Source organism: Paramacrobiotus metropolitanus, unplaced genomic scaffold, assembly GCF_019649055.1.
Source record: "Paramacrobiotus metropolitanus isolate TYO unplaced genomic scaffold, Prichtersi_v1.0 Parri_scaffold0000016, whole genome shotgun sequence".
Taxonomy (NCBI): domain Eukaryota; kingdom Metazoa; phylum Tardigrada; class Eutardigrada; order Parachela; family Macrobiotidae; genus Paramacrobiotus; species Paramacrobiotus metropolitanus.
Window position 1 is genome coordinate 1,174,734 of NW_026570236.1, and position 12,866 is coordinate 1,187,599.

A 12,866-nucleotide genomic window follows, 5' to 3' on the forward strand; every position below is an offset into this window, starting at 1 on the left:
TGTTGCGGTCAAACGAAGAAACATCAGATGCTGTCTTGTTATCCGGGAACCGATAAAGAAGGAAACGGAAAGTGCCAAGAATTCAAAAATGCCTAACCGATCGACTAATCATCAGGATCGAGAACGACGTTCCCAACCGATTATGTGGTTGGATTTACAAGCCGTACAAATAGTACTGTATAAAATGATTACTTTTATTAAAGTTTGTGGACGTGCAGCTGCACGTATACTGCAGTATACGTATATATACATATACTTCAACTAAAAATTAACAAAACTGTCCCATCGTTATATTTCTGTGCTGCGATGCTTGGGCCACGTATTCGTACGGTGTGATGTAAAAAAAGTCTCGACATACTTACCATGGTGAACATAATCTATTTCTTTTACTGAACCGCAGGTACATATTTGTAACCTTGCTTTCCCTAAGTTGCTGCTCATTGTTAAGTTTCGACTTTTCCAAATAAAAGCTGTTTTCAGCGGTTAATATTCTCTATATAGATATGTACTGACGCACATGTTGTTTATATTTTGCACTGAAGACTACTGTCGCAAATGTTTACGGCATTCTTGTTATATAGATACAAGACCAAAAGGCGGCATTAGATTACTTTACCCCACGACGTGTCTGGTGTATGCATTTTATTCCTGTGCGTTCCAGGAGTCCGTGTATTTGCATGCGTAAACCTTTATCATGCAAGCACAATATGCTATCGTCAACTTTTTGTTGTTATACTGGAGTAAATCAGCTGGCGGTCAGATGCACATTGCGGTGCTGAGTACCGGCAAAATGTACAATTCGGGCTACGGGATGGCAGCGTCCACCGCGGAGATAGCGGTGGAGAACATGCGGAAACAGTATCCCGGGAGCCTGCAGAATATGACAGCGGTATACAAAAACCTTGACGGACCACTTGTCACACCCTGTTCAATTCAGGATGAAGACGCCATACGCATGGCAATGACGGAGTTGTATGGGGACAATCAACTGACTGGCACTGGACTGACCGTCACCATTGGTACTTTAGGTAAGCGTACTAATAAACTTGTCAATTTCCGGTTTCAGATGTACATATATATAAGCTACTGTTACATCAGAATTATTATAAAACTTTACAAAAATAATAATACTCTTATTACGAATTACAACATTTCATATATTATCTTTCATGTTCCAGTGATGCTTCTCTATAAGTACAGTCGTACTGATTAACATTAACCTTTTGTATCTTGTGCATTATATTTTTCCAACATATAGTGTTCAGTTTCCTGAGAATCGGTTTTTTATACTTTATGATGTAACCTTTGGTGTTATTATATTATCCAGTAAGTGCTATTGAGGAGGAGTCCTAGAGTAGATTTATAAAATTAACTACGCTTTCGTTTGCTTAATTACAAGAGCCCGAAACCCCGATCGGTGATCGACAGAACGATATATACTGAAACAGTTATCGATTAAATCAATTAACTTAGCCTTTCGGTTACATTTTTAGCTTGTGCCACTGGATTTCAAGCTGTTGGTGATTTTGCAAGAGGTAACCACATTCATTTTTCGGAGTTATACTTGCGTTAGGTTGATTCTTTTACAGCTTACAAATAGTTAGGTATTCATGAACACTTGTATTTCTGGTTTTCTAGAGCTGGACAATGTGGCGCTATTTTCGTAAGACCTATTCCTGCACTTTTTATGGTTAGATCCAGGGGTATCTTTGCTACTGTAGCACGAACTCTTGCTATTAATTTTTGTTTAAATTATGCATACGAGTATAGAAATTATTTAAAAAATGTACAGTGATTACAAACTTCGTGGAAAATATTCTTTATGCCACGCTGTTTTGATGCTATGTAACACTCTGCGAAATAAACTGGATATTTTTTTCGACAGCTCTGAAAATACAGTGGAGCTTGCTGATCCATACCGATACCCTACAGGTAAAATTCTCAGTCAAAATCAGTTTTCACGTACTAAGTAACTAAAAGGATGCACGCTTGTGTGCTGCACGACAGCACGAGTACACACAATCGCAGCTATTAGCGAATTACGTCAAATATTTAGCCGTGGTGTTTGTGGAGCTATGTATTTGTTGACTATAATTATCACATAATATACAGTATCTAACATAAATTGGTTTCTTGTGGTTGTGACAGTGATAACTGCCGGTTCGGTGATGATGACAATTTTTGGGGATATGTTTGTGGCATTACTGGAGAAGTTTAAATGGAAAAGTGTTGCCTTTATTGAGGATCAACTAATTGACTCGCCCAAAAACAGGATGCGCTATAAAGAAACTTGCCGGTATAACCGGGAAGCGCTGGAGAAAAACCGTACCATTAACATCCAGTTCAAACAGATTAATGTCAATGCCACAAGCGTGATCGCGTGGCGGGAAGCGTTAACTGAGGCCTCACAGTTTACTCGAAGTAAGGACAGCTAATTATCAAAAAACTGTTACAAGCAAACGGAATGATATTGATTGATTTTATTTAACGCAGTTATTATGTCCTGTACAACCGGCAAAAAGCAGAAGGATTTCTTGGTGCGTATTTTTTCCATTTCTGTAGTAAACTATTTATTGATTACAGATACTTAATACCTAGCTCGTATTATAGTCTGCAACAAATATGCAATTTGCAAATAAGAATTTTTGTAATCCCATGATTGTGAATTTTTACAGGAAACAGCTGTTGATCTTGGCATGGTTTCTGGAGATTACGTACGTTGTGCGCAGTATTTAAGGAAAACAACCGGTTGCAAACTTGGCTTTACCATAATCAGTTATTTAAACAATCTCGAGAAGCTATGAATGCCAACGATGTCTCTTCAGTTAATTAATGTTCTTGCCGATTGTCGCAGGTATTGATTATGGCTTACACGTACGTGGTCGCTGATGATCCGTTCTTCGAGTACGATCCCAACAACACGGTAAGGGAACATGCTGTTTAGCATAATAAATTAATCGTATTTATTTTGCGATACATTTCGATTTTAGAAACTCGCCAGCGCAATTGATTCTGTATTGGTCATACGTCCATTTGTACCGGATTTTTCCGGAATAAACAAAATTATGAAAACCGTCGAAGAGCGCCGATTGCAGACGTTCAATATAAGCGGAACCGACCTTGAAGTATGTCTCTATAAACTAACAACTAATTAAAATAATTACAGTGGCGGTCCAGGCGGAGTAACGCTGATTGATCAGACGCGTATATGGAACTAAATTATTGCTTCCTTTACTACTGCGCAGTGGCGAATTTGATTAGCGTAACCCGAAACTATTTCCGGAATTTTTTTCACAGGCTAATGAGTTTGCCGTGACGCTGTACGAATCAATCGAATCAATTTCTCAGGTGACAACAAAAACGCTGAAAATGTCTAGTAATTTGGTTACAATAATTAGATGAGTCTCGTAGATCTTTGATACGTACTACGCAGCTAAGCGGAATGTGAAGATTAGCGGCTTGGACTTTGCCAATTACTTCAATAACGCCACCTTCAATCTGACATCGGAGAAGATTACATACCACAATAAACTCCGCGTCAGCGAACTGCAAATTAAACAGTTCAACAAAGAAACCTTGACCTTTGATGTGCGGTGCCGTTTTTGCATTACCATTCTCTTTAATAAAACCATCACAGTAAAACCGAGATTATTGTTTTCTATGCTGCTTTTGCAGACTGTGTATACAATGAATACAACCCATAATTCCACGTTAGCACCGACTGGAAAACGTCTTAAATGGAAACTGGGACAGGCCCCACCTGATCGTCCAAGATGCGGTTTACAGAATGATCAGTGCAAAGATCAAACGATAATGTATATCGCCATTGGTGTCGCGGTTGGAGCTGTGACGCTTATTGGTTTGTTGTCAGTTGGAGCCGTTGTTATTATAAAGTAAGGCCACACTCCATTACAAAGCTATTTTCGCCAAATGAATAGTCACGGTTCATTGAATACCAGATGTTCTCTAAAAAACTGAAAACATGAATCGTTGACCTTTGTCTAGACGTCAACGTCAGCGAGCCGATCTGCTTTCCGGCTGGTGGCATATCGCACCGACGGAGCTCGCCGAACCCATGGCATCCAAGGTTCCATCCCAAGCTCACACCCAGAACGCATCAAACGCTCATAGCGTGCACAATTCACAGTTTATGAATCTTATTAGACCAACATCTCAAGCTTCGCAGAATTCGGCTGCCGACAGCGCTCATTCCGAGCAAACGACAGTTAGAAGACCGTATCAATGGAAATCCTTACAACCACACCACAAAGTCGTACTGAGGGGAGAAGAAGAATGGATGACACCAATGCAGTTCCAGATCAGCAATGCAGCGGACTTATCATGGGACTGTCTCAAATTTTTCCAAAAGGTCCGCAAAAGGAAATATTGTGCCAATGCGCTGAGAGGTTTATATTAAATATAATCAGCATGTTCTGCTAATTCACTTTTAGACTACATCGTTGTTGATTTTTACTTTCTCTTATGCAGCGTACTTTTTTTGAGAGATTCGAGTTCGCAAAAGTCACGCACCAATGTCAGTTTATTTCTTAAATGCATATATAGACGAAAATACGAGTAACAGCAGCATTCATTAAGCGGAGTTCAAATTCAATCAGTTTTTCGGATGCCTTTTTCAAATAATGCGCTTAAGTGATTTAATTTACTATTTCTTAGATACGGAATCTACGCCACCCGAATATGAACGCGTTTATTGGTGTGTGTACGGAAATCAAACAAGGCATCGTCGAGGGATATGCGGAGCGAGGTTCGTTGGCGGATCTGATGGCTTCAGAAAAACCGGTGGACAAAGACATGAAAGTCTCCCTGATGATTGATCTAGTCCAGGTAATTAACGGTTTTTCCCTTTAATCTGCGGAATATAATCTGGTTTCTTTATTCTTCCAGGGTCTGGTCTTTCTTCATAACTCCGTATTAGGAAGCCACGGCGACCTGCGCAGCACCAAATGCGTCATTGATAAAGTATTCTCATTAAAAATCGCCGATTGCGCTAACGAACCCATCAAGCGGTACTTTCGTGCTGTGGATCTGAATATGATGAAAAATCCTCTTGACCAATTGTGGACCAGTCCGGAAGTGCTGCGTTCACTGGCTTCCCCGCAGACCACAACCAACGATATGTATTCTTTCGCCATTATTCTCTTTGAGATCCTGCGACAAGTGGGACCATTCTGTCTGGGACATCCTGCTAGGCTTTCTGAAAAACAAGCTGCCGGTACCGTTATAATTTACTTTCAATCTTTTAAACTTGGACAACACAATACCGAAGTTGCGCGTGACTGCAAGAAGTTGTGATGAAACATTAATTATACAGTTTTTCCGTTCCGCTTTAGAAGTTGTCGATCGAGTGCGACAGGTCAGCACGATCCCTTTCCGTCCGGATCTCAGTACCTGGGAGCGGGGACCTTTTGTTAACCAGATGATTGTGCTGTTGGAAGGCTGCTGGCAGGAGGACGTGGAGAAGCGGTTTACCATTGGGAAGGTGAAGAAGTTAATGGCCGCTATGCTGGATCTACGCAGTCTGGAATCGGCGGGCTCTTTGTTTGACCGGGTCATCAGACGGCTGACTGCGTATCATCAGGAGCTGGAGCAACTTGCCGCCGAACGGACGCACCAGTATATGGTGGAAAGGGATAAATGCGATATGGTTCTGCGCGAAATGTTCCCGGTGTAAGCTGCAGTTGACGTAACAGCAGACAGTCTCAAAACAACACAGCCTAAATGGGCCATGAATTTAAATAAATTTTAATGTTCTTGCGGAAATGCACGCATAATTATGATTTTACTAAGTACTGCTGAAAAATTTATTTTCTTACGATGAATATAAATGTCTATATTTCTAGTGTTAACCGGTTTAAAATGTTTTTTTTAGAAAAACCGTTTTACATATATCGCTTCTTTCTTTACTTGGACGAGCTTGTATCCTGTTATTAGTAACTTATTACATCAATGCTTCTATAGGGAAATTCTCCAACAGCTACGAGCTGGAATTACAGTGAACGCGGAAATGTTTGAGAGCTGCACGGTGTTCTTCAGTGGTATTTCGGGCCTTGAAGTCTACCTGCAAAATGATAGCGTTGCTGAATTTATCGAGCTTCTGGATAAGATTTATTCGCAGTTCGATGCCGCGCTTTTGAAACATCAAGTGTATAAAGTTGAAACCATCGGAGCAAGCTACATGGTGAGGACCGAAAAAACATTAGTTGCCAAAATAAATTCGTTCGTAATCGGAAAATGTGTTGCTTTGATTCTGTACAGATAGTCAGCGGTATACCAGTTCGCAACGGGATCAAACATTGCGCCGAAGTGTGCTCAGTGGCAATCAAGTTTCAAAATATCTTCAACAAAATCCGTGCTAACGATGCCATAAAGCTCCGTATTGGAATGCATTCTGGTTTGTAGCAGTATATTGCGTTAATACTTTGATTATGTGTTGAGGTAAAAAAAAACTAACGTAAAAATAGGTTGTATTATATTATTAAATGTAATTAATTTTTTAGCGTTCGGCGTAAGTATGCATTAGTAATTTAGTGGTTACCTTCGAGCCCGAGGACTGCCACTGTACTACGCCGCTATGGACATTCGAAGCAGCTATACAGTGCGCTGTTCAGCCTGTAACTCAAAGTGCCGTTCAGCTTTATCACTGTCTGTTTGTAATGTTGTGTTGCAAAACCATGTGTTAATATTTTTTTAATTACGACACCGTCCATTACACTTTTAAGTTTTAACGTATCTGACTATTGTCTGGAACAACATGAATTTCTCTGAGTGATCATCTGGCTGCCATAAAATTGCTTGTCGATTCGACTGCAATTTGTATATTTTTGTAGGCCCCGCTGCTGCTGGCGTAGTTGGCATAAAACGACCTCGATACTGTCTGTATGTACTGTAATTTTTGTTTTGTAATACGAATCCTTGTCTTCGCCCTTTTCCATACATTTTCGCATGTTAATCAACATATTTGTAGGTTTGGGGATACGGTGAATATGGCATCTCGAATGGAAAGTCATGGGTCAGCTGGGCAAACGCATTTGAGCGAGGCCGCGGCGCAGATCGCCCAAAAGTTTGGCTTCATCGTGAATTCTCGGGGACCAATGCTTATCAAGGTACATTCTTAATTCCCGCCTGCTTGAATGATAAAATTAATTACTGAACCTTGGAATTTTAGGGAAAAGGCGAACAAAACACGTATTTTCTCGAAGGACGCGCTTGATCCAGAAGCAAAAGCAACTTTTTGCTAACTACTAACCTTTACGCTTTCTGCATTTTTGTTAACACTTACAGATCTACCACCCATTTACCATTTCGATAACGTTTGTATTGCTCACTTTACCATCATTGGTTCTGCAAGAATACCGCTTTGTGAGAAAATCAGCTGGTTTATAAAGTATTCGAAAGTAAATAACTGGTTTTTAGAGGTAATTATTAAGATGCTTCATGGAGACAGAGCCACATTACGTCATAAATCTCGTAATAAATTGAGCAAAATCTGTTCGAGAAACATGAACCCAGTTAGTTAAGCAACTGTAAACCGACATCGCAAAAATAGTAGTCGTAATGCATTTAACAACAAAAAAATTGGGTGTTGTAATTTGATATAAATATAAATATTTTGTAAAACAGACACATTATTTACACTACAAGAGGTTTCTGTTGGCCAGCCATACCAATGTAGTAAAGATTTTGTGTTGTCTTGCTGCAGTGAACGATCGTTACAACAAGCCGTCTTTTCTGGAAAAGTTAGACAGACAAAACAAGTCAAATATTTATATTATTTTATTATTTGACGACTAATTCTGTGTTAATTTGGGAAAACTGCAGGAACTAAAGATCTGATTGCATACGAATGTATAATAAACAAAATTTCATCAATATATTTTAGATGCCTGAACATGCAATGTGTAAGAAAACCTCAGTTATAGCAACATAAACTTTTGTATTATTTTGTATTAAACTTTTGTATTAGTTTTTATAATTGTACGGGGTGCGTAGATTCTGTTATTGGTTGAGAGCCTGGGCTGAATGCAATAAAACAGTACACCTTGAATTCATGTTCTTGTTTAATGTTTTACGTGCTGTTAACCTGTTTGTATAAAGTACTCGTACAGACTGTACATGCAGTGCACTGCATACTAGGGTAGGTAATCCTTCATTTAATGAAGCAAATTTACTGGGGTTTTGAACTTTTTCTCTTATTTTTTTCTGGTGTTGTTTACCGCTTGCAGATGTTTGAAACAAACAACCATAAATTCTCAACCACCACACCCACAATGAAAAAAATAAGGTCGAACCGACACAAATTAACTTTGACTGCTTAGCACAACACTGCATACATCGTCCTAATTAAAGGTCCATGCCAACGTCTGGGTCGGGTTTGCCCTTCCGGCGGCCTTCCAGGATGGCCGTATAAAAAGCGTCTGAGTAAGATGACCCCGTCACTGCCGGGTTGGTCAGCATTCGCTCCCGCCAAGCCATGATCGCTTTCGTGTTTCCAGTGTTGATATCCACACCAACCGTGCGCAAATAGGCTGGCGATCGGTCAAACCACGGATACACCATAATGTCGACGAAACCCATTTCTTTGCCTTCAGGGACAATAAAATTAGTTTTAATTGCATTATACGAGTATAATATATTGAGTAAAACAGCTATCAATTAAAAACAAACAATAATTTACCGGCAAAATAATCGTCTTCTAACAGTTCTTGCGCTTTTTCGATGCGTCGAAGAAGCTCTTCGCCGGCTTCTTTTGTTGCCTTGAATGCCACTTCCCGCACTGGATCGCCGACCTTCATCAAATATAATAGCGATATTATTTCGATTAATCATGTTAATATTACGTTTTGCCAACCCTTTACCAGAAGCATAATTCTTTCCACCAGAATTTTTTGTTGGGCGCGCAAATAGTTGTCTTTTGGCAGTAGGTGTTTTCCGTTGCCATATTTGTTGTCGACGTACTCGGCAATCGTCAAAGATTCGCATAAACTGCGGCTGTCAGTGTCGGTGATGCTGGGTACTTTACTGAACGGCGTCAATCCAACAAACCATTCCGGTTTATCCCAGATATGCACATTCACTATGCGCATTCTACGAACAGGAAAACATTGTAACTCGATTCTTCGTCAATATGACTGGTATTAAGCAGGTCGCTAATTAATTTCCGTATTCAGGTTACTGCCTGTATGACAGATTGTAATTAACCTTTTGAAAACTTTAATTTCTAGGCCTCTGTTACGTACTTGCTGTTACGTACTTACGGGATATGTAGAACATTCATGAGTAGTCGAATTCTTTGGCAGTACGGTGAGCCTCGTACACTGTACACGGTGATCTTCGAAGAATCATCTTGCGGTTTTGACGAACCTGTTTGTTAACATTAAGAAAATATCACGACCCAAAAATAAATGGAGAATGCATTTCCAAAATGGTCCGAAAAGTTTTAATAACGAATCTCGGCAACAAATCTGTTAATTAATCGCACAAACATATATACAAAATAATTATTTAACTTAATCGAAAATATCAAATTGTCTACAAAGAGTTAATTGGAAATATTTTGGCTTAATGTTGATGTAGAGATCATTTTACGAGCAACTTCGTTTTTAATTTATATAATATGCTAAAGGCAAATAGCTAGCATGACGAAATAAGTTTAAATCCAATAGTTCTCATTAAGTGACTGCTTTCATACCTTTGCGCAAGGCCGGTACATGGTCTCTAACAAGAGTCATTTTAAACGCGATCCAAATATGTAAATAAATTGCACAGCTGTTGCAGAACGCTAAAATTAGAGATCGCTTTTGAGCACTATATTTTGGTGCGCCACTGGTGCACGGTACTGACTCCGACCCATAAAACGTGAAATCTTGCAACCGCGGGTAGTTTTCAGATGGAACAGAGTAAAAACTGTTGCAAAATCGCCTGCAGGTAAAAAAGCAGAAGCTTGATTTTAAGTGTCGTACCGGTGTCGCTTCAAATGAAGCAAGCACCTGCGCTGTGACGAGACTAGTTGTTGGGGCATTAATTTTACAGTGAACACGTTTTTTTTCTAGTTAAAAAGCATTACAGTGTTTATTAAAAGCCAGGAGTACTTGGTAAATCATTTGTTTATGGAAATTCTTTTGCTCATTTCACTGATTTTTTCGCAATGATAATCTCAGTTTTCAACAGTAGCATAATTGAATCGTTCAAGAGTTTTAAAATTACTCGTATTCCACAGTGAACTAGCGCTTTCGCAACATGCCTAAAATCGTTGCACGCAAAGGCTTAATTGCGATGCAATAGAAAAACGGATCCAACAGTGAGTTAAAGTAATACAGGAGCGACCCGATTAAAAAATGTATGTTGCTATCGTATTCAGTAAAATCGGCCAGCGTGTAGAAGGTCATTATAGGTGTCCAGCAGAATACGACACCCACAACCAGATACGTTAATACCACAAAACTCTGCGACCGCTTCCGCTGACCATTGTAGCGTTCGGTTTCAGTCGATGGTAATGTCTTGATTGTGTGCTTGTCTAACGAGTCATTGAACTCGTCGGCATCCTTATCCACAGATTTTCTGGCATCCGGCACTTCAAATAGAAAAACCTTTAGAGATATATTGTAAACAGCCGGTAAATTGCGATCGGAAGTTAGGGACGTGCTGATCACATGAATTTGGAGTTTACCTTGAACGCTGCCGTTGGCGCACGTGTGAACACGGTCTTTATGGGAATCGTTTAAAACCGGATGGGCTTGTTTTGAACTTGACAGCACTCCGCTTCGAACAGCCGTCCTATTACGCTGGCGCATTTTCCACCATATCAAAGGATACGTCCCCTGAACATCAGAAAACAACGGAATTATGAGAGGACAAGGCTGCCATGCTATGATAACCTGCTTAACGTTTGGATTATCAAGATTAATACGTGTATTTACGTATTAAATACGAGCAATTAGCACACATACGAGTAATTAGCATAGTAACACGAGTAATTGGCATTGGATATTGGCATACATATGCGCATTTGTTCTCTGTTTACATCTCCAGGTAGCGCTAACAGTCAAATTAACGATAAATACAGATCCTTTCAGAAAAACGGAAGAGCTGGCGGCTGTTTGGTGACCTTTGTGCAACCCAGAGTCGATCCGAAAGCATCGTGATAATATTATTTGTAACTCCACATGAGTACCGAGTTAGTCTTGTAAATTAGCTATGCCTTTGTTAGTTTTGGCGTCACTGGTAAAGCAGCTCAAGCGGTGTGTGATTAACTCAAATTAACTGCACGCAAAAATACAGACGGGTGGGTTGCGGTGCCCGTGTTGCCGGATTCTACACGAGTTTGTCTTTTACGCGTGCGTCTTTTACGATTTAATGCAGTAAATTAGGAAGTGTGGCAGCGATACAGGTACCGTTATTAATTTTTGTACCATCGGCACTCTCGTGCAGTACATGTATGAGTATATACATGTATACGGGTAACACGCATCATGTTTCGTGATGATCTTGATATACGGTTAAGTATTAAGAAAATTAAACAATCATGAAAAAACTGTTGCTGTTCACCATTTCTGAATACTGACAATGCTGCACGCATTTTCAGTAGTTCACAAGTACCGTAAAATGCAGTGCAAACTAAAGAGATTGTTTTCCTTTGTTTGCTAGCGCTAGCACAGTATTACTACGTGCTGGACGCAACTAAATATAATCTTTGCAATGAAATGTCAAAAAATGAAACAGCATTCTTATTCTTGTATGTATTTTATAATTTCGTATACCTACCTATGTAGGTAGCAGAGCAGCATTACGAAGTGCGGCCACTCGTTATCAGTTTGAATGGTCATGCACTCACCGCAATTACCACAAGTGTCGAATTGTACAAGCACATTTGCGTGGTCAGCGCCCACGTTGGCTGTGCCGTTGTATTGACAGCACACGTCCCGTCATTTTTCCGTAATCCTATGGCATCCGGCACCAACCCGGGCAGCAGCCACAGATGAACATATCCCCATGTTCCCACGCATAAGCCGATAGCCACGGCGGGTGTGTGGAACTGTTTGTACATAAGCGGCCAAAACAGCGCGCAGAAGCGGTTTAAACTGATCAGCGCATGGGAATTCCGTACCACACCGGCAAACATCCATTTCGCGTATAAATTAAAATTGCAGGCTATGCGACTCAATGGATACGTTGGGCACAGCATACTGACGATGGTAAAGGGCAGATCCAGCGTCGCTTGACCAATGTCGGACAGCAGCAGAGATACGAGATAAAAGTTGAAGGGCGTTAAAAGACGCCGGTTGACGAAGAACGCCACCAAGACAATTCCGTCGCACAGTGTGATCGAGAGAGATAAAATTATTAGCAAGTACGGTAGGATCGCTGTGAGGATGGTGGAAGAAGGCGCTGGTTGCGTGTTGACTGATTCGGTTGTGTTCTGGATCGAGCAATTAGAAAGATTATTCGGTGAGCTGAACATCTTTCCGTTTAACGCGTATCTGCAACTGCAACGAGAGTGTTGTTGATGTGTCACCGGGACGATATGATTTTGGAGCTGGGACAAACGGTAGTTCTTCCTCCTTGATGTACCTGGGGGGTACAAATATTATTCAATTCGGTGTTGCGGTATCTATAGATATGTACTTGCACAGTATGTACAATATGTACGTACTCCGTATATTTATACTTGTAGTTTACGGTAGCGTTGGTACAACAGCGAAATTTAGTGCTTGATTGAGTTAAATGCAATCGATTATTTCACTGCACAAGTTCTTGAATAGGGTGGCGGCCCCATTATTCAATTATGATATAATAGGCAGACGTCACGGTATCAGCTCTTTCAAATTAAATGATGCTGCAGTCGGCAA

The 12,866-nt window shown here is 40.3% G+C and overlaps 3 protein-coding genes across 3 annotated transcripts; 1 reads left to right on the plus strand and 2 right to left on the minus strand.

The window, feature by feature from the left end:
- Positions 1–763: 763 nt before the first annotated feature.
- On the plus strand, positions 764–7,428 carry LOC129585302 (atrial natriuretic peptide receptor 1-like). The gene is made up of 21 exons (XM_055477938.1): positions 764–1,028; positions 1,494–1,535; positions 1,639–1,663; positions 1,886–1,932; positions 2,149–2,421; positions 2,494–2,537; positions 2,676–2,714; positions 2,855–2,923; positions 2,991–3,125; positions 3,298–3,348; positions 3,412–3,588; positions 3,676–3,893; positions 4,006–4,369; positions 4,675–4,845; positions 4,906–5,233; positions 5,352–5,688; positions 5,980–6,199; positions 6,277–6,412; positions 6,849–6,897; positions 6,986–7,124; positions 7,187–7,428. The coding sequence occupies exons 1-21, from the start codon at positions 791–793 to the stop codon at positions 7,229–7,231; spliced, it is 3,147 nt and encodes a 1,048-aa protein (XP_055333913.1). The 5' UTR covers positions 764–790; the 3' UTR covers positions 7,232–7,428.
- A 768-nt stretch (positions 7,429–8,196) lies between these two features.
- LOC129585304 (glutathione S-transferase omega-1-like) lies at positions 8,197–9,883 on the minus strand. Its single transcript, XM_055477940.1, has 5 exons — positions 9,710–9,883; positions 9,276–9,381; positions 8,877–9,105; positions 8,696–8,807; positions 8,197–8,603 (listed from the first exon to the last, which is right to left on the minus strand). The coding sequence occupies exons 1-5, from the start codon at positions 9,747–9,749 to the stop codon at positions 8,362–8,364; spliced, it is 729 nt and encodes a 242-aa protein (XP_055333915.1). The 5' UTR covers positions 9,750–9,883; the 3' UTR covers positions 8,197–8,361.
- Positions 9,884–10,241: 358 nt separating this feature from the next.
- On the minus strand, positions 10,242–12,478 carry LOC129585422 (alpha-1B adrenergic receptor-like). The gene is made up of 3 exons (XM_055478087.1): positions 11,852–12,478; positions 10,688–10,838; positions 10,242–10,591 (listed from the first exon to the last, which is right to left on the minus strand). Exons 1-3 carry the CDS (start codon positions 12,476–12,478, stop codon positions 10,242–10,244), a joined length of 1,128 nt encoding a protein of 375 aa, XP_055334062.1.
- Between the last annotated feature and the right edge of the window lie 388 nt (positions 12,479–12,866).